The 20,263-nt window shown below is 36.4% G+C and overlaps 1 protein-coding gene across 2 annotated transcripts in view; it reads left to right on the forward strand.

The window, feature by feature from the left end:
• MMS22L (MMS22 like, DNA repair protein) overlaps window positions 1-20,263 on the forward strand; it is a 119,613-nt gene that overhangs the window by 63,450 nt on the left and 35,900 nt on the right. For both annotated transcript variants that reach the window (XM_077764767.1, XM_077764768.1), the window contains exon 15: window positions 17,323-17,516. In XM_077764767.1, the coding sequence (XP_077620893.1) occupies window positions 17,323-17,516 (194 nt within the window). The remainder of the gene's footprint in view (window positions 1-17,322; window positions 17,517-20,263) is intronic.

A 20,263-nucleotide genomic window follows, 5' to 3' on the forward strand; every position in this document is an offset into this window, starting at 1 on the left:
GTCCATTAGTCATATTGCTTGATGATTCCTTGATTAGTAGTCTCTTCCTTTAATGAATAAAGACTGGTGGTGATTAGGAGTATTATAAAGATATACTTGTTATAAATAATCCTATGTGTGTTTAAGTTTTATTTTACTGTTATGTGCTTTTTTAAATCTTTAAGTGTAAAGATTTAATTATTACAGCCTCATCTTAAAGATCCTCAGTAGGGCTTATAGTGGAAAATGATCTAGTGGGATCAAGGTTACAATTCCATTTCCATTACTTATTGATCAAGTTATTTAACCTCTCTGAGTCCATATTTTCATCACCAAACTGGAGGTGATATTTTTAACATTGCAGTAACTAATCAAATTAGGAAATAGACAGTAACGCTGAGTTAATCACGTTAGTCAAGCTATAGTCAGACTACTGTAGTTGCTCAGGAGCCCAAAGGCATTGAAGATTCTATGCATAGGATTCCTCCCTTGATGCTAGAAATGATATTTAAAAGTTGTATTACAGTTATCATGACAGCCTTGCTATGTATCTATAGATCAGAAACACCCATTGTCGTCTTTAAAGGTGTATGATCTCAGGCAGGTGGATACAGAGGTTGTTGCAAGGTAAATATTCTTCGCTTTGCTCCCAGCAGTAGCTCCTGGAAAAGCCATGAGTATGAATCTAGTCTAGTTTATAATTTCTAGGAAGGCCTGAATAGTAAACTATTATTTAGGATAGGTGGGGGAGCCATGTATTTATGTCCCTTCCTACCTGAGTGGTTGATTACTTGGTGGCTTGATACACAGCAATAGATGTATAAATACTGTCAGCTGTATTAAGTGCTAAGTAAAAGACAAAGGTAGATTCTTTAAGAAGAGTTCAGTGGTCTCTCAGTTTACATTCTCCTAATTGGCAGTGAACATGTATTGTCAGTTATATGTAAGCACAAAATGTTACTATGGAAACATTTGGAGGCTTTCTAAATGTACTGTGATGGAATCAGCTAAGACTGATGTTTATCTTAAACACGTAGCTTGTCCAATATTTAAACCTAATGGACAAGATGTGTACCAGTTGAAAATGTAATATTTATCCGATCATTTCTATTCTATCAAGTCTGGCTCTAAAGCAATAGGTTGCACTCATAGAGTAATAAATTTTTAGTGCATTTGGAGATAAAGGCTATTGGTGATGATTGCTTAAACTCTTTCTGCTCAATCATCTGAATGGTGCAAATCAAAGCATTTTGTCAGACTGTGAGAAGTTTCACCTAGATATTGTTTCCCACACAAGCAGGTCACCATATAAATTACATTCACGGTTTTACAGCATAGCTGGTGCTGGAAGTTAAATTGATGCCCAGTGGTGGAACTCGTAAAACATTTTCCTGTTAACACGACCAAGCAGAGTTGACATTGTTGATGGTAGGTTCGATCTAATAAACTATTGGTTCTAACAGTGATTTTTACTATGTTTCAGAGGTGATGATGATGCAAGTTTGGTGATCCAACAGTTCTTCCTGAACGACAGAAAATTAGCTCTCCTGCCTGTATTACCAAATGCTGAGAAGAGTAGGAGTAGGGGGTGATTGGAGCCCAATATAGCCTCCTGTTCTGAAAGATTATGAATTATAGGGGCAAACTCCTTAATGCAGTGCATACCTTCTACACGAAAATACTGGGTTTTTTTTCCTCAAAAGAATGTGTTCTATTTCATCTGTTGGAAGTTTGGAAATAACATTATTACCTTGTTATTCAAATATGTAGGCTGCTTCCTCCCTTCAGAATCTTTTACACAGATGCTTTTAAGCTGATTATCATTTTTAAACTCAAAGCAGTTTTACATTTGGTTATCTTTTTGTTTCTTCCTGTGTGTTCTCTAAAGTTACCTTCCTGGAAGACATTAAGCTGTATCACAGGTTTTTTAATTGTGAACCACAGCAGTAATCTAAATTCTTTTTCCTATAAGGGTAAATTCCACAGGTTAATTTTTTTTGTATTACAAACAATGGAAACTGTTTTCAAATTTATTTTGAAATAATTCTCCTTTGGTCATAAAGCTGTATGAAGCTTTGGTCATAAAACTATCTTTTTCGTGTCTGAAGTAAATTGGATTTTCCCATTTCTAGTTAAAATTCACAGGATGCTAATGAAGCCTTACTACTTTATCACTGTAAGCAAGGATCTTTCCAGCTTTTCCTTTTTTTGGTATTATAACTGCTCCTATATCCCTGTTTGCACATTCCTACTCAATTGGTGATCTTCCAGTAGTTTGGTTTCATTTTATGAGATATCACAGATTTTTTTTACTCACCTCTTTAATGTTTCTTATGCCAGTATGTGCATATATATATATTTTTTTTTTCATCAGGGAAGAGCTTTTTTTTTTTTGATGTGCAGATAAATGGTATCAATGGTGCTACGCAGATGAAACCTGTCATGTACAAATAGCATGTATCAAGCCCCAAGCATGCAGAACTAGATAAATCGGCTCATTTGCTGAAGCCTTGCAAAAAGAAATTAGTGACATAACAAAAGCCTTTGAGGCTCTCAGCCCTAATAATGGAGCCTCATAATAACCCCACAGATCATTGACTCAATGGGTAATCTTTTAGGAAAACTTTTCCCCCTTCTGTCTTTTCCTCCCTTTCAAGGAACTACAGTAAATGCGGCAAATAATATCTCTAGAGAGAAATGTGTGTAACTAAGTATCTGGAATAACTGTAAGTTAAAATTAAGAAAATTATTGACTTAAATACAGATTGTTCTAAACAAGTTTATTCTTTCTTTTTGATGATTTTGGTGATTGATTTTATATGCTGACTAGTAACAGCTTTTTTTTATCTAGAATTCAGATTAAGCTTTTCTTTTTACATCCGTATATTTGACACACAGAGGTTGCAGCTGGATTGTTGGGGACAGGAGAGGCACACAGTGAGGAAATAAAAAGGAGGGAGGAAAGGATTTGAGGTAAGAAAGCTAGAGGAAGCATTTAGCTTGTACTTAAAATGTTTAGTGGTAGAAGAAAAGGGACAGAATCTAATTAGGTTTCATTCAGCTGAGGCAGACCCCTTTGAGACGTTCATGAAAGCTATAGTCTCTTGTCATAAACATATGTATATTAACATATACATAAAACTTTACAATAATCTCAAGTAGTTTACAGACTTCTAAGGTTTATCTGTGCCAGGGCTAGCATTATGTTACAATAGTCATTAAGCTATTATTTCTCTTAGAGTTTGGTTATATTTTTAATGGAGAAAATTCTTCCTAAAACATCCCTAAATACTTTGATTGTCTTAGCTGAGTTTGGATATCTGAAAGCATAGTCACTGTTGGAACTGATGAGGGTTTTAGGTCCATAATCACAGTTGCCAGTGGTCAGTAGTGTCTGCTAGTGTAATTTACTGCATTTCTTGTTTGTAAAAGAAATATTGAGGATGCAGCATGCTTAAAAGGTTTTAGAAAAATTATTTATCAAAGAAGACTGCTTTTCCCAATGCATTAGCTATTGTAATTCTACATTGGTATAATCTGTTGACATAGAGTTGGACTTGATTTAAATGGAAAGGAAAAAAAAGAGACTGGACATATTTATTGATACACCTAGTCCATTAAAGTAAATTATAGAACAAATTTCACTGTGACAGGAACATTTGGGTTAATGTAGTTAAGAATCAGTCAACATTACCATTAGACCCTTCCTTTTTAGGAATTTATTACCACCAATTAGGAAAAACCACTCACAAATGGAATTTAGCCCCAGCTTACGTGTTGTGGAACATCTGACCTCTAAAATGTTCAGATTTTTCTTTACCTTTAATAAAATTATCCTAAGTTTTTTTGAACCAAATCACATTCTCCCATGTAACAACTAAACACATGTAGTTAAAATCAGGTATCATGATGCCAGCTATAGTTACAGGGTAGAGCTACTGTTTTACTGTTGTCCTCAGAAAAGACTGAGATAGTGAGAGTTAAGCTAGTTTCTGGAGGATGGTATTATTAATAAGCTTTAAAAGATGGCCTCCATTGATTTGCAAACATACTACCCTATCTCTAGGGAAAACTAAAATGAAACTTGGTTCAAAAAAAAAGTTGTCAATTATTAATGAAATGTGAAAGCAACAGTACTGAATAAAACTCACTGAGAATAAATATGATAATATACATAAAATGTCTCAGTGCATGCTTCTTACAGGTGTCCTGTGCTGGACAGGTAGAGAAATGAAGTAGCTTTTCTTCAGATGACCTATATTCTTGCAACTCATTTGTCCTAAACAAATCTAAAAATTCTGAGATTGTTGCAAATCATTCTTAGAAGGCTTAAAGATAGCTATTTGATTGTAAGTCTGCCTTTGGCACTGTTGCAGATGCCACCCCTTGGTTATAGTTTTAATGAAGAGAAATCTTTGTTTCCCCTTCCCCATATGTGAATTCCTCGAGGTCAGGTCTGTATCTTTTCATCTTTGAGTCCGTAATTCCTCTATAGTACTTCACAAATAGTGGGCTCCTGTTCTTTAGAGCATAATTAACCGTGTCAAAACACAGTGTCACGAAACCCTACAACAGCCCTTTGATTCTCACATATTCTGTATGTTAGAAATTTGGAAAGCCAAGGACAGCTCTTCTCTGCTCTACCATGTTTGGGGCTTCAGCTAGGACAATTCTGTCTGCGGTTAATATAAAAGGCTGGGGACTGTACTAGATGAAGCTACAGGATCCAGTTCCTGATGACCTCTTCACTAAATGCCTAGCATCTGAGCTAGTATGGCTGAAGGACAGGCCTACTTAGGACTATTAACTCAAGTTCTACCTGTCAGAGTGTTCTCAGGGTAATTGTACTTCATGCATGGCATTTCAGGGCTCCAAGAGTGAGTGATTTTCCTAGCAAACAAAATTAAGCTTCACGGTCTTTTATTACCAACCCTTGGAGTCACATAGTGTCATATCATCTGCTGCACTCTCTTGGTGAAAGCAGTCACAGATCTCCCCTATCCAAGGAGTGCCAAAGAGTTTGTGGCCATGTTTTAAAACTATCACAGTATTCAGTAAACTATGGAATAGCCCAAGGGCAGTGGAGCAGGGATGGGCCACACAAAAAGAGGAAGATTAAAGGTTGTAATATGTGTTTAATATCACCAGATATTATTGGCTCTGGTGTTGCTAAATTTGACAGATAGATGCTTTCTGTTCTAAAATGAAGGCATTTTCCATAAGTATTTTGTTTATATCATTGCCTACCTATATTACAAATAACTGTTTGTAATCTGATTTCCTTTTTTTAGCCACCAGTTCCTAAGGTTTTCCCCCTTTTAGGAGAAGTCTATATAAAACTCACCATTTTAGATAAGATCCAGTTGCATTTGATTGCTCAGTTATACCTGTCTATTTACAGTTAAAGAGGAAGAGAATCGTATTTGAAATCCAAAAAGACCATGATGACAGTATTAGATATTCTGTCAAAGATGTGTATATTTTATCATAAGACTTCTAATAGGGATAATCTTACCTCTCAGTGCCTCTAACATTATGGACAAAGATCCTGGATCATAACTCATGGTCTTACTCACATGATATTCTGGAAGCAAGCCAACTTGGAAACTGACCAGTTTATTTTTTTATTTTTATTTTTATTTTTGAGAGAGAAAGAACATGAACAGGGTTGGGGATGAGAGAGAGGGAGACACTGAATCCGGAACAGGCTCCAGGCTCCTCACTGTCAGCACAGAGCCCGACGTGGGGCTCGAACTCACAAACTGAGAGATTGTGATCTCAGTTTGTGTTAAGCCAAAGTCAGACGCTTAACCAACTGAGCCACACATGTGCCTCATTTATAGAGAGCCCATAATCTCTCTCCCTCTTACTTTCATCCATTCCTTGTACCCACATACTTGCTATTAAATTTAGAGAATGATTTCCCGGAAATGAGGACCCTAACTGAATATAAGCAGTACAAGATGACTGTAGCATTACCCCTTTCAAAATGAGTTGACCATGGTCAGGTGGTGATTGCTTTCTTGTTCTTTTAGAAATCCCTAAGTTATGGCATCCATCTGCCTATAGTTCATTATAGATACAGTGTTGAAGGACTTCACCCAAGCTTTGATGTGGTCTCTACCCTCAACAATTTTTGAAGGCATCCTGAGGTGCTGTAAAACTTAAATCTTAATATCCAGCCTAATACTGTTTCTTTGATTCTTGTGTTAAGTTCAAGACTATTACTTCTTGATTACAGGTTAAACTCTTCCCCCCAAACTCAGACTAAATGGCAGAAACAGACCCCACAACAAAATAAGTATATTCACCTCAGAATTATAGTAGAGCACCCATTTGCTAGCAGCATTTGCACTGTGCTATACTAATAATGCTAATGGTTATAAATCAGACTTTCTCACGTTGTTCTGTTCTGCTCACTTTTATTAGATGGGAGCATGAAACAGCACTTAAGCATTGGCAAAACTACATATATTTATAGTGTGTTGTGATGAGTTATATAAAGGTGTATATGTACGAAGTCACATATGCTCATACTTAACCAGGTTGGGTTTTTTAATGAAAATATTTCAGAGACAAATAGCATTGTAACATTAGCTTTGTTCATTTACACAGGGTGTTTAAATGTATAAGTGCATAGGATTGTCCTTATAAGCTCTAGGTTATATTGGGAACAAACTATTGGGGAGATATATGTTGGATATATAAGTTGTTTTTGTTGCTGTTGATTCTCTCTACTTCAAAGAATTGTTCACTTGTAGGTCTAACTTTTTAGATGGCATGGCCCTTCATGACCTGAGCCCTGTCAATACTCTAGTTTGACTTTCCATCATTCTGCCCCTTGACCTTTCATCTTCTGGTAATACTAAATTGTTGGTGAGCCCTCTCGTACACCATGCAATAATATGTTACTATGCTTTACTCATATTATTTCAATTTCCTGGAACCTTTTGGTATTATTTTTTTCATTTAACTAACACAACTTCCATGAGCTTGTAATGGCATATTTACTCCAAGAAGTTTTCATCAAACCCCTACCTGGACCAAATGTTCCCTTTTTTTTTTTTTTTTTTTTTTTTTTTTTTTTGGGTGCATTTCATTACTCTGTACATACCTCTTTCTCAGAACTTGATTGTATATTCTTTAAGAGCAAGGACCATAGTTGATCGCATCCAATATGGTACCTCATGTAATTAATAGACACTGAATGTTCATTAAAATGAGCTGAACTATGAGACAGAGTGATTCCAGAGTCTAAATGTACTCTTGGACTCAGGATCTGGATTTACAAAAACTTTTCGGAAATTTTTATTCGGAAAAATTTGTTACATAAGTCTTCTGTTTTCAAATCAAATTAGTCTCCTGTACTAATTAATTGCCCCTCCTAACTTTTAGTTTCCCTCCCTCAAAATTTGGCAAAAACAAAGACTGCTTTCTCTCCTTCACAAAATGCCAAATAATTACTGTGAGCTTTCTTTTTCCTTCATGAGTAGCTCAAATTGAGTATAAGCCCATACCTAGATGTTTACAGAAGCTTCACAATTGGTCTCTCCCATCTCTAGTCAGTTCTTATTCTAACCCTTTCTGTTTGCCATTACCAGATTAATCTTTCCCAAAGCACTGTTTTCATTATGCTATTCCTCAGTTCAGAATCCTTCAGTGGCTCCTTACTACCTTTAAAATGAAATCTTTGTTTGTTTGTTTGTTTATTTTTAACTGCAGGGTCTGCCTTAATTGTGTTTGTGGTTTTGGTATCAGATACAGTAAGTGATGCTGAGTAACTTTTTGTGGAGTAAATGAGGAAAGCATGTGAGTGAACAAATGTGGCCATATTTTCTATTCTTTTTTTTTTAATTTTTTTTAATGTTTTATTTATTTCTAGGAGAGAGAGAGACCGCGTGAGCAGGGGACGGTCAGAGAGAGAGGGAGTGACAGACTCTGAAACAGTCTCCCAGGCTCTGAACTGGCAGTCAGCACAGAGCCCAACGCGGGGCTCGAACCCATGAACCGTGAGATCATGACCTAAGCGAAAGTCGGATGCTTAACCGACTAAGCCACCCAGGCGCCCCCATATTTTCCATTCTTAAATGGATTGCCTTCTAATGTTGCTATAAAAATTCTCCATTATAGTCAGAGTGTTTATTTTTTCTTCCCTTCCCCTTTTTCTTTTATATTCTCCTTTTAAGATGTGTATTATGTTACTCTTCTGCTTTTGCATCTTGTTAATCACCTTGATTTTGTCCAAATTCCTTTCTGTGACTTACAAAGCCCTGCAAAATCTGGAACCCAGCTAATTCATCTGCTGTTCCTTCTATTACCCGTTGTGCTGGCAAGCGGTTTCCTAATTGTTGCTTCTTGAGCCTATGGAACTGCCAGCCTTGGCACCTTTGCATTTCTTGTTTCTTCTCACTAGAATGCTGTCTGCCCGTAATTCCCTTCCTTACATATTTATAGGATTTTGCTCAAATGTCACCTCAGTAGATGTTTCCTTATCATCCTAGTTGAAATATTAGTTCCCATCATTCAATATCTCTGTACCTTGATTACTTTTTATTCATAAAGCTTACCACAACCTGAAATGTTACACATCTATGTTTGTTTCATTATCTCCCTTATTAAAACATAAGCTCCAAAAATGTAGAGACTTTGTAAACTTCATATCCCTACTGCCTAGAACATGTGCAATATGTGTGGAATTAGAGAGTAAATGAATGGATTTTGTATGCCTTTGTGCTTTTATTCCTTTTCACATACTCATTTTTTAACCTGTCCTTAGAAAATCATTTCCATGCCCATGTTGTTGTGATGCCCTCAATGATCTTTCTTCTCTGAGTTGGTATAAAGTCTACAGTTTGTTTTACACTTCTGCCTACAGAGTAGAGTACTTTTCTAGTACAGAATTATGTATGGTCTTGCTACTCAGTGTGGTCCATGGGCTACTAGTTGTATGACTATATCTTTATGTGATAACAAGAATTAGGATATATGCAATAAATGAAGTCACTTTTATTATTGGCCAAAAAATCAAAGATAGTTTATTGAGAATATATGTGTCAATCCTATTCTAAGTGTTTAGTTTTAACTAATTTAATCCTGTAGGTACTATTATTGACCCCATTTTATAGACGAGGAAAATCAGGAAAGTAAGAGCTTAAAGTGTGGCCCAAGGCTGTCAGCATCTACCAAATAGAAATGTAGACTCTGGCACCTCCCCAGACATAGTGAGTCAGAATTTAAAAACAAGTAATATGTTTAGGTCTCAAACTTGAAGATGCAGAGAGAGGTCTTTTTTTTTTTAATGTTTGTTTATTTTGAGAGAGAGCACAAGTAGGGGAAGGGTAGAGAGAGAGGGACAGAGAGAATCCCAAGCAGGCTCCATGCTCAGAGTAGATGTTGCTCAGAGCAACATTGGGCTCAGTCAATTGCAAGATCTTGACCTCAGCTGATATCAAGAGATAGATGCTTAACCAGCTGAGCCACCCAGGCAACCCACAGGAAGAACTTTAGTAAGACTAGGCATTCGTAGTTTTAGAAAGCTGTACAAATGATTTTGATGGTAGTCAGAATTGAGAACTACCAAGGTAGATCCTTTGTTTGTTTGTTTGTTTGTTTGTTTTGAAAGAGGAGTGAGAGAATCCCAATCAGTCTGACAGCATGGAGCCCAAAGCGGGGCTCAGTCTCCCAAACCGTGAGGTCATGACCTGAGCCAAAATCAGGAGTTGGACACTTAACCGACTGAGCCACCCAGGCACTCCCCTTTTTATTGGTATACAATAAGTAAAATACCACTGGAAAACTTAACTGACTTGAGACCCATAATCATCTATGAACGTGATGAATAAAATTATGAAAGTTAATTCCTAAAAATAACTACTTTATTCTGGCATATTTTCATGCTGTACCATATTTAGGGGATAGTGGAAAGCAACCTCATTTTAAGTACTTTTACCAGTACTATTCTCTAAGACTGTAAGGCAGTATTGCTACAAGCATGCTTGGTTTACCAGACTCAACATTGGATTCCTGATATATTCTCTTTCCCTAGTCTTGCAAATTAATTAATTGTGGGCCACAGGAAACTGTTTATTTACTTTTTAATTTTTAAAGTTTATTCATTTTGAGAGAGACAGAGTGAGTGGAGGAGGGGCAGAGAGAGAGGGAGAGACAGAGAATATCCCAGACAGGCTTCACATTGTCAGCGTAGAGCCGGATACAGGGCTCGAACCCATGAAATGTGAGGTCATGACCTGAGCTGTAACCAAGAGTCGGTTCCTTAACCGAGTGAACCACCCGGACACCCCTCACACAGGAAACTTTTTAAATTATCACATGTTCATTGACCTTTGGGATCCTTATAAAATGACCTGCACTCCCTGGAAGTGTTAAACCTTTAATGTGTGTGCAGCTGGTGTGCCACCTGAGATTGGGTGTTATACTAGTTTGTAACCTTTATTAAGAGCTTAGCGTATGGGTGAATGAATATAGCAATGTGACATTAAAACATGTATTGTTTATTTGGAGAGCAAAATGACATTTAAGGTAGGTGTAACAATGTTGCATGGTAGTTTGACTGACTGCCTGCATTCAAATGCTGCCTCTGCTGCTTACTAACAGTATAGCCCAGAGTCCAGTTATTTATCTTCTCTGTAGTTAGATTTCTTTTCTATAAAATGGGGATAATAATATTTCCTACAGGATTAATTTAGCAAAGGCCAAAAAGAGAATAAGACTAGTATATGTATATTCTCAATAAAAATCAGGGATTCTCTGCCCTACAGTAACTGTTCTGTTTATGGAAAGTATCTTACTGAGACTTCTTGGAAGGATTTATACTGTGGTATGTCTGTCTCTAAAGCCCATTTATTCCTAGATAATGCTCTGTTGCATCATGAACATGATTATTAGGAGTTAGAAGCGGTAGAAGTGCGACTAAAATGCACATTATCTTGCCTTATAGTCTATGGATTGTTTTTACCTAAGTGGTGTGACTCGACAGCTCGATAGGGGATAATAGGGTGTTATTTCTATTTAACAGATGAAAAATTAAGTCTCAGAAGTTTTTTGGGGTCACAAGCTGGTCTTCTCTTTCCTGGACAAGTGTTTCTTTGGACAAGTTTCCTTACATCTTGAGAAGCCTTTCATTCCTTTTATTCTTTAGTGCATTATATGTATCTGGAAGCATCTTTGCCAATGCTGTGCTTTCATTTGTCATAGTCCCTCAGTAGTCAAAACAGCCTTGATGTCACATACGCACTCAGTCATCGCCACCATCCACCCCCTCCTCCATGTACACACAAACACATTGAGCTATTACAGGGAGGCATTGCAAGGCATAGCCAGGCTGCTGTTTGCCATCCTGGTTTCTGACTTACTGCTTCTCCCTGATAATTGGGGCGTGCACAGAACTAGGGCTCAAGACTCAAGCTACCATTCTCTCATAGTGGGGCTTTGCGGAAGTCTCTTTATAGCTGGAGGCTGGATTGGATCGCATATTTAGGATAACTTCCACCTTTAAAACTCAGGTTTTTTTTGTGTTTTTTTTTTTTTTTGTGGTAATGTCATGACTTTGATTATGTCTTTTTCTTTCTGGGTAGTAAAGCAATTATAGCCCTTTGTTTTAGGTGTGAACAAGAATGACCAGAAGTTCCAAGGTACCTTGGGTTTTTTAGTGAGTTTAGATGAAACTAAAAATGGTCATAGAGTAATCTGATTCCCATCCAGTTTTCTATTAAATCAGATACTTGGAATAATTACCTGTTGTGGTTTAGAACGACTTTTTAACTTAGAACTTACCATTTTATTTTTCACTAATATTGATTGAAGAAAGTTGCCAGCTTTGGAGTAGGACTAAAAGAGGAATTCAATTGCTAATCATTGTTAATCTCTTGCTTTCAGTTCTTATCAGTTGAATTTATTGTATTATGCTTTATGTGTGGGCACAGGTCCCTCACTAGACAAGGTTTCCTTCAATTTTGAGGCATAATGTATTAGAAATACAAATTGCATTAGAAATACAAATACAATACTGACTACTAGGAAAGTGATGTACAGGGTATCATAGCTTTGTAATTATTAATTATAGGAGAAACAAGAGCAAAGGAGGGTTAGAAGTAAAAGCCAGATACAGTAGTCCAGGAAGTGTTCCCAGGAAGTGTTAGAAGCCTGCCTAAGCTCTTAGGAAAGAATGTACTGCAGAGACCAGGCTGGCAGGGAGCAGCAGGCAGGTGCCAGTTTCAAGTGCCTCTCGCATGATAGATATACCTCAGTATATTCACGTGACTGTGTAGGGGTGGGGATGTCAGGGCTGTGATGGATAAGTGAAGATGTGAAATCATAGCAAGAAATAGTAGAAAGATAAAAACAGGGGTGCCTGGATGGCTCAGTCAGTTGAGCATCCAACTTTGGCTCAGGTCATGATCTTAAGGTTCGCAAGTTCGAGCCCCACATTGGGCGTTCTGCTGTCAGCACAGAGGTGTCCCTCTATCACCGCCCCTCCCCCCAAAAATAAATAAATATTAAAAAAAAAAACAACAACAGAAAAACAGATCTTAGAAAATGGGGCAAAAGAGCAGTCAGATCCAGGAACCAGGCATATGCTTGGACATAATAAGGTAAGCCACAGGGGGCAGGATACCAGAGCTAAAATAAAAGCATAAGAAGACCTGGATAACTAGTTATGTAAAAGTTTGGGCAGTAAATACGTAAGTAAGTAAATAAATAACTGTTTCGGTATTTACATATGGTAATTGTTTGAGGAATCGTGTGGTCTTCACAAAAGAACCGATAGTAGATATAGCAAATGATCCCCTCTTGACTCTTCAAAAACTAAACATTGGGATCTTACTTGCTTTTTCCAAGGTCACACAGCCCTGGGTAGCTTTGCTAATAGCCAGCTGTGTTACCCCACATGTTTACTTCTTTTGCCCAGTTTCCCCATTAATAAGATTGTGCTAAAAACTGCACCTAACTCCTAGGGTAAGAAATAAATGCTTATAAAACACTTAACATGGTGTTTGGCACATGGTAAATACTAATGAGTGCTGGGTGTTGTTGTTGTTTCTCTGAGAGCCACAACTTGAATAACTTGACATTCAGCAAATTTTATTTTCTACAGTACTATATTGCATCTTTTATTTTTTTTATTAATTTTTAATGGGATTTTTTATTTTCTTATTTTTTTTTACAAATAGTTTATTGTCAAGTTGGTTTCCATATAACACCCAGTGCTCATCCCCACAAGTGCCCTCCTCCATGCCCATCTCCCCGCTCCCTCCCCACACCCATCAGCCCTCAGTTTGTTCTCAGCATTCAAGAGTCTTTCATGGTTTGCCTCTCTCCCTCTCCCCCACTATTTCCCCCCTTCTTCTCCTCTTGGTCTAGCCATGATACTAGAACTGTGTTATATACTTTATGTATTTTATATACGTGTTGTGTTTTATTTATGATACCTGTAGTGACAGCTTCTTTCAGTATTTGCATTTTTCTAAACATACCTTCAGCAGACCTACACAGTCACATGTGTTACAATAAATTTTCTGTAGTCTCTATGTAGTTAGTTTTCTCATCCAGAAGATGTAATTTAAAAAAAAAATTACCTGTGACTTCCAGGAGTATTTCTAACTGTTTTGGCTATAGTGCAGAAATTTGATTCTCGCTTCAGACTCCCATTATAGGATATCCTTGACATTTCCTGCATCTGTCATTCTCTGATTGGTTCGTGTTTACATAAACTATCCTAAGGTCTTAAACAACTTTATTTGGTGTTAAATTAGCAGATTTTCATTCTAATTCAAACTGATATTGCTTGAATATTCAAACCCATCAAGCAGAAAGTATTTTTGCATAGTCCCAGGATATCTAACTTCTGGGATGTGGATGCATATTTCCAAAACAAGTCTGATTTTGGGTCAATGTCTTATGCTTAATTGGAACTTGTTTCTGTTGTGTTAACTCTAACCTTGGAGAATGTAATCTCTAGCTTTTTACCTCGTGGTTCGATTCTTTTTTCAGGCTTCTGAATCAGATCCTTATAGTAACTCCTATTTATACTCCCTGGTAACTCACTGTTTTGCTTTGGAGAGGTCAAAGGGGGCTCAGATCTGTTGGCCTTTTTCAATATTGCCTTGAATGCATTTTTCTTGGTATTTCTTGTAGTTTTTTCTAATATAGAATTCTGGTGTTGCCTTTGTCTCTTCATAAGGCATGAGGCTTTTTTAGCTCCTTTTCTTAGTTTTACTGAAATTTCTTCAACCCAAGTAGGAAGAGAAGAAAATTGATTACTGTCTAAATTGTGTGTATCTTAGTGCATAAATGTATATGTAAGAGGAAAATATGAGCCTCAGTGAGTTTTAAGTTAAGATAATGGGGCCAGCCATTCTTAGCCATGTGACCTTTGGATATATTTAACTTTCTCACTATCAGCTTCATCATCTGTAAAGAGGATTACTGATACGTATCTCATAAAATTGTTCTGATTTTTCATTTAAGAATTTCTAGCACAAAGAGGATGATCAGAAATGATATCCCTCCCTAGGGAACAGGTTTTAGTTAGTGAAGAAATGGCTTATCTATTTAGAAATAGGGAGCACAATTTATCCTACTCTAGTAGGATAGTACAGTAACTTACTCTTTAAAACCAGTATACTTTGAAAAAGCTACAAATGTGTTGTGCCAATGGTGGTATTATTTTACTTGGACTCTAGTGTGTTGACATGTAGTCATAAAATTTGCTACATGTTGATGTAGGCAGTTAAGTTCCGTGCCAAATGGATTTTAGTAGTTGATATTCAACTTACTCAAAGCTAAAGGATTTAAAATGGTTCTCTAGCCACTAGTTCAAGTTGAAAGCATCTCAGGCATGTTTTTACCAGAGAGGATATAGCAGATATTTAGTTAGCTTTTATGAGAATTGCTTGCTATGATTTTCTTTCTCAGGCGTTGTGTACTTTTTTATCGATATTCAGGTAGTATTAAGTAGTGCCTCATGATTATCCAAGAATTCCAGTGGCAAGGGGCACACTGTCCTAATACGTAACTGACAGTTTTTTACTTACTTAGTTGTAGTTTATGTGAAAAGTATTAAAATATAGTCTTGGATCCAGTTTGATCTTTCAGTGGAAATGTTTCAGGTACATGTACTAAGTTCTGTATTTTGTATATTTATTTTGAGTGTCCACTTCCCCTAGATAAACAAACTAATTTAGGGGCACCTGAGTGGCTCAACTGTTTAAGCATATGACTCTTGATTTCAGCTTAGGTCATGATCTCACAGTTTCTGAGATAAGCCCCACTTCTGGCTCTAGGCTGTTAGCGTAGAGCCTGCTTAGGATTCTGTCTCCCTCTCTCTCTTCCCCTCCCCTACTTGCTCTCTCTCTCTCTCTCTCTCTAAAATAAGTAAGTAAACATTTTTTAAAAAAACATCAGGCAGGGCGCCTGGGTGGCTCAGTCATTTGAGCAGCCAGATTTGGCTTAGGTCATCATGATCTCACGGCTCATGGGTTCGAGCCCTACATCAGGCTCTGTGCTGACCACTCAGAGCCTAGAGCCTGCTTCGAATTCTGTGTCTCCCTCTCTCTCTGCCCTTCCCCCACTTGCTCTCTCTTTCTCTCTGTCAAAAATAAATAAACTTTTTTTCTTAATAAAAAAAAAAAATCAGGAGTGTGAGAATTAATGTAAAAAATTCTTTAAGTACCAGTTATTTTTCTTAATGGAATACTACTATCAGAGTAAGTCTTCTGCTTTAGCTCTGTTGGTTACGTTTTAACTGGTTTGTCTTTCATTGAAGAAAGCATATCTATCTCAGGATGATATATGCATTTGTATCTACTCTCAATTGATGTGGCAGTAATAGAAACAGGAATAATATTATGGTTGTATATTTAGTCTTAAGTAATCAAATTATTAATAGCTGGGAGTATTGCAAAAATGCCTTTTATTCCAGATCACTGCAAAAATCTCTTGGTGTTTCTTCCCCCTCTTATATTTCTGTTAAGGTCTAGAAATGTATAAATTTTCTTTTTTGTTGTTTTTTATTTTAATTACTTAACAGAGTGTTAAATTAGTTTCAGGTGTACAATGTAATAATTCGGCACTTCCATACATCACCCTGTGCTCATCACAAGTGCATTCCTTAATCTCCATCACCTGTTCATCCCTCTGCCTCTCTCACTTCTCTATAATTGAGTGTATTTTTTTTATTTCTCTCTCATTTTTTCCCTTTTTTTGTTTCTTAAATTCCACATATAAGTGAAAGCATATGGTGTTTGTCTTTGCCTGGCTTACTTTGCTTAGTGTTACTTTAGCTCCATCCATTTCATTGCAAAAGGCAAGATTTTATTCTTTTGTATGGCTGAATAAAATATTCTATTAATATATATATATATATACACACTGCATCTTCTTCATTTATCTTCCATATCTTGGCTATTGTAAATAATGCTGGTATACACATAGGGGTGCATATATCCCTTTGAATTAGTGTTCTTGTATTCTTTGGATAAATAACCAATTGTGAAATTGCAGAATCCTAAGGTAGTTCTATTTTTAACTCTTTGAGGAAATTCCATACAGTTTTCCAGAGTTTGCACTCCCACCAGCGATGCAAGAGGTTTCCTTTTACGCCACATCCTCACCAACACCTGTTGTTTCTTGTGTTGTTAATTTTACCTTTTCTGACAGGTGTGAGGTGATACCTCATTGTAGTTTTGGTTTGCAAGAAATGTCTAAATTTTCAGTTGAACTAAACAAATAGGTTAGTAAATGATTAGGCAGTAATGAAGTCATGTTTTACTAATTCATAGAGAACAAGAACTTTTTATTGTTTATTACTATCTGCTTTGTGAAAATGATTATGGATCTTTTGGGACCAAAGTACCAAGATTGTATCTGGCCCAGTTTTGTATAGGAAAATATTTTAATTAAAAATGCCACACGCAGGCAAGCTAGATTTACTTACTTTCCTCTTGGTATATCCATGTCCTAAAGCTCTTGGAAGAAAATGGTTTAAAAAATTGTTTTCATGTCTACATTGTAAGTAAAATCACTTGTCATAGTGAGTTGCAAAATGCAGACCTTCATTCTGAAGCTGCCTGTTTCTCATTTGGATCTGACATATTAAAAAGCATATAATTAATGGTTGACATTAGTAATTAACATTAACTTTATGGTGCTTAATATGCCATCATTCATCCATCAAATAACCAGAAATGCATAATGTCTTGGCATAAAGGTTTTAATTATAGAAAACGGTCCTTCAATTTTCATATGATATAAACGTTAAAAGCCAAAAATGAAGATTTTTCTAAGGATTTGTTGGGTGTTAGCTATATTTTTATTTCTTTTTAGGAGTATGCATCAACACTTGTGTCAGGAACTTCAGAAGGAGAATGTGGACCTAACTGCGCAGTCTTCATTATCGGCTAAAGAGCGCCACCTTGCTGCAGTTGCCTGTGCACTATGGAGACATTTCTTTTCATTTTTGAAGAGTCAGAGAATGTCACAGATAGTGCCTCTCTCAGAACTTGCGGACGCAGCTGCAGGTCAGCATTGTTAATTTGCTAATTAGCTTCTCATTTTGCAGACTGTCAGTTTTTTCTTCTGTTTGCTTGGTAACAAACTCTTTTATTAGTCTAATAAATACTTTGACAACAGGGAAGATAAAAAGTTTTGTATTTTTAAATTAAGATCCTTTGGCATTTATTTTCTTAGTAAAGGTAAAACTTAAGTGATTGTTCGCTAAAAATAAAATATTTTTGATCTTAAAAATACTGAATGTGCATAAATTTGTCTTATGCATGCAGTATCTGGAAAGTAAAGTAGCATTTGATTTCTTCTAGTTCAAGTCCATTATTTGCAAAGTGTGTATGCAAATATCTAGGTATAACGTGAAGTTACTTCTATGAAGAGCAAAAGAATATATTAACAAATTCTACTTCACCAAGCAGAGATCAGAATAACCTCAAATGTATAAAATGTTACTGTTCTGACTTACAGATTCTATTTTAGGTTGTAATTTTTAATTAATTTGACTCTTAGTCCAAGGTCATGTCCTTAGACTTTAAGGGAATCTGAATCACATGACATTGTAGGCAAGAATTTGAATATATGAGCATATTTGCCATTTTATAAGAAGAGATCATTATTTTCTCAAAGGGATATTTTACCCCAAATATGTTAAGAAGTACTAGAATAGATGAAGATCAATATAGTGACTCCATGCATTTAATTGCGATTCGTTTAAAGGTATGTAATGCATATCTATGTGATGCTTTTTAAAACCTAATACCTAAACGATGGTTTATTTTATCCTCGTGTGAATGACAGAAAGCTGAGCTAAAAGCAGTACATAAAAGATTGAATGATATAAATTGTGAAAGATCTTGAATTCTGCTAGTATTTCCATAATTAAAATATTACAATGACAGATTGAAGAATTGTGACAGGACAATAGTTTTCCAACTACCAGAATGTCTATGAAAATAAATATTGATATTCAGTCAGTTTAACCAAAACAGTCATTAGAAGCCAATATGACTTCTGTTTCTTACATGCATCATCCCGACTCACAGTCCGCGAACAAAAATGATACCACATAAGTTTAATCAGGGCTGTCCTAGGTGCTAAAAATTAGTAAAAGTGTATATGTGTGTGTGTGTGTGTGTATACCACATACTTACATGGGTTTGTTTTAAGACTTAACAGGTAAGAGAAAAAAATTTCCTGCATTAAACACAATAGTCATCAAACACCCAATTTTATTGCCATTGTAGATATAACAGTGAGGAAAAGGAACTGCAATTCCTTTTCTCACATGTAAATTACATGTTCTCATTGAACTTAGTCACATGCGGAGAAGATAACAATTAATAAGCAAGATGTGTAATATATGGTGATAAGTGCTTTGGAGAAAAATAAAAATATATCAAAGAGGATAAGGAAGGCCAGAGGCAAATTGTAATTTTAAGTAGAATTATCAGGAAGGCCTGAGTAAGTACCATTTAAGCAAAGACATGAACGAAGTTAGAGACCAATACTGCAGGAGAATAGAAGCAAGAGCATGTCTGGTATGTTTGAGGAACCACAGAGAATCCATAAGCTTGTGTGGCATAAGAAAGAGTGAGTGGTCAAGAGCTACAATCAAAAGATAGTGGAAAGCTAGTTTGTGTTCTACCTTGTATGCAGTTGTAAAGACTCTTGCTTTTACTCTGAGATTAGAAGCTTTTGTAAAACATTTGAACAAAGGAGTGAGAAGCATCCTTCTGGCTGCTAGACTAAGAGCCAACTATAGGGTGGCCAGTTAGTGAACCGTTGCAACAGTGCAGAGATGAGCAACTTGAGCTAACATGGTAATAGTCCAGGTGGTGAGAAGTGGTTGGATTTCCAGTCTGAAGGTACAGAAAGTGTGTTGAAGGTAGATCTGACAGAATTTCTAAGTGGGTATAATATGGTAAACAGAATAAAAAGAGAATTCCTCTTTTATGGAGATGAGGAAAATTGTGACAGGAGCAGATTTTATGAGGGCAGACTAGGATTTTTATATTGGACTTTTTATTTTAGATACCCATTAAACTCTAAGAAAAAGCAGGCATTTGGATAGTAAGTGTTGGGTTCAGGGAAGAGGTTAAATTTGGAAACTGTATATAGTCATTAAAGCTGTGAACTGGATGAGATCACTGATAGAGTAAGTTTGGTGAAAAGAGAAGTAGGAGGACTGGGCTCCAGGATATTCCCATGTTCAGATTTGTAGGATAAAAAGGAACCAGGAGAGGAAACTGCAAAGGAATGCCAGCGAAGCAAGAGGAAAACCATGTGTGTTGCCCTGGAAATCACATGACAGAGCATTTCAAGGAGGGGAAGTCTTCAACTGCTCAAATGCTGTTAATGGATCAAATAAGATGAGACCTGAGATGAGATTGGTCACTGGATTTAGCAAGAGGGGAAGTCAGTGGTCACCTTGAAAAGGAGTTTTGGTGTAGTGCTAGAAACAAAGGCCTGCTTAAAGTTGATTTAAGAGAAAATGTGAGAAGAAGAATTGCAAACTGCAAATGTAGATACATCTTTTTGAGTATTACTGTTTAAGAGAAGTAGAAAATGGGGATGTTAGCTAGAGGGAGGTGTGGGTCAAAGAGATTTTTTTTTTTTTTTAATAACACGGGAGAAATTTCAGCATGTTTATAATCCTGACATGAATGGTTGGAGTAAAGGAAAACTTGATGATCCATGAGAGTCACTTGTGTTTTAATGTCCAAAAGAAATGGGATCCTGTAGAGGACTTGGCCTCAGATCA

This window comes from Crocuta crocuta, unplaced genomic scaffold, assembly GCF_008692635.1.
Source record: "Crocuta crocuta isolate KB4526 unplaced genomic scaffold, BGI_CrCroc_1.0 scaffold194, whole genome shotgun sequence".
In the NCBI taxonomy this organism is placed as follows: Eukaryota; Metazoa; Chordata; class Mammalia; order Carnivora; family Hyaenidae; genus Crocuta; species Crocuta crocuta.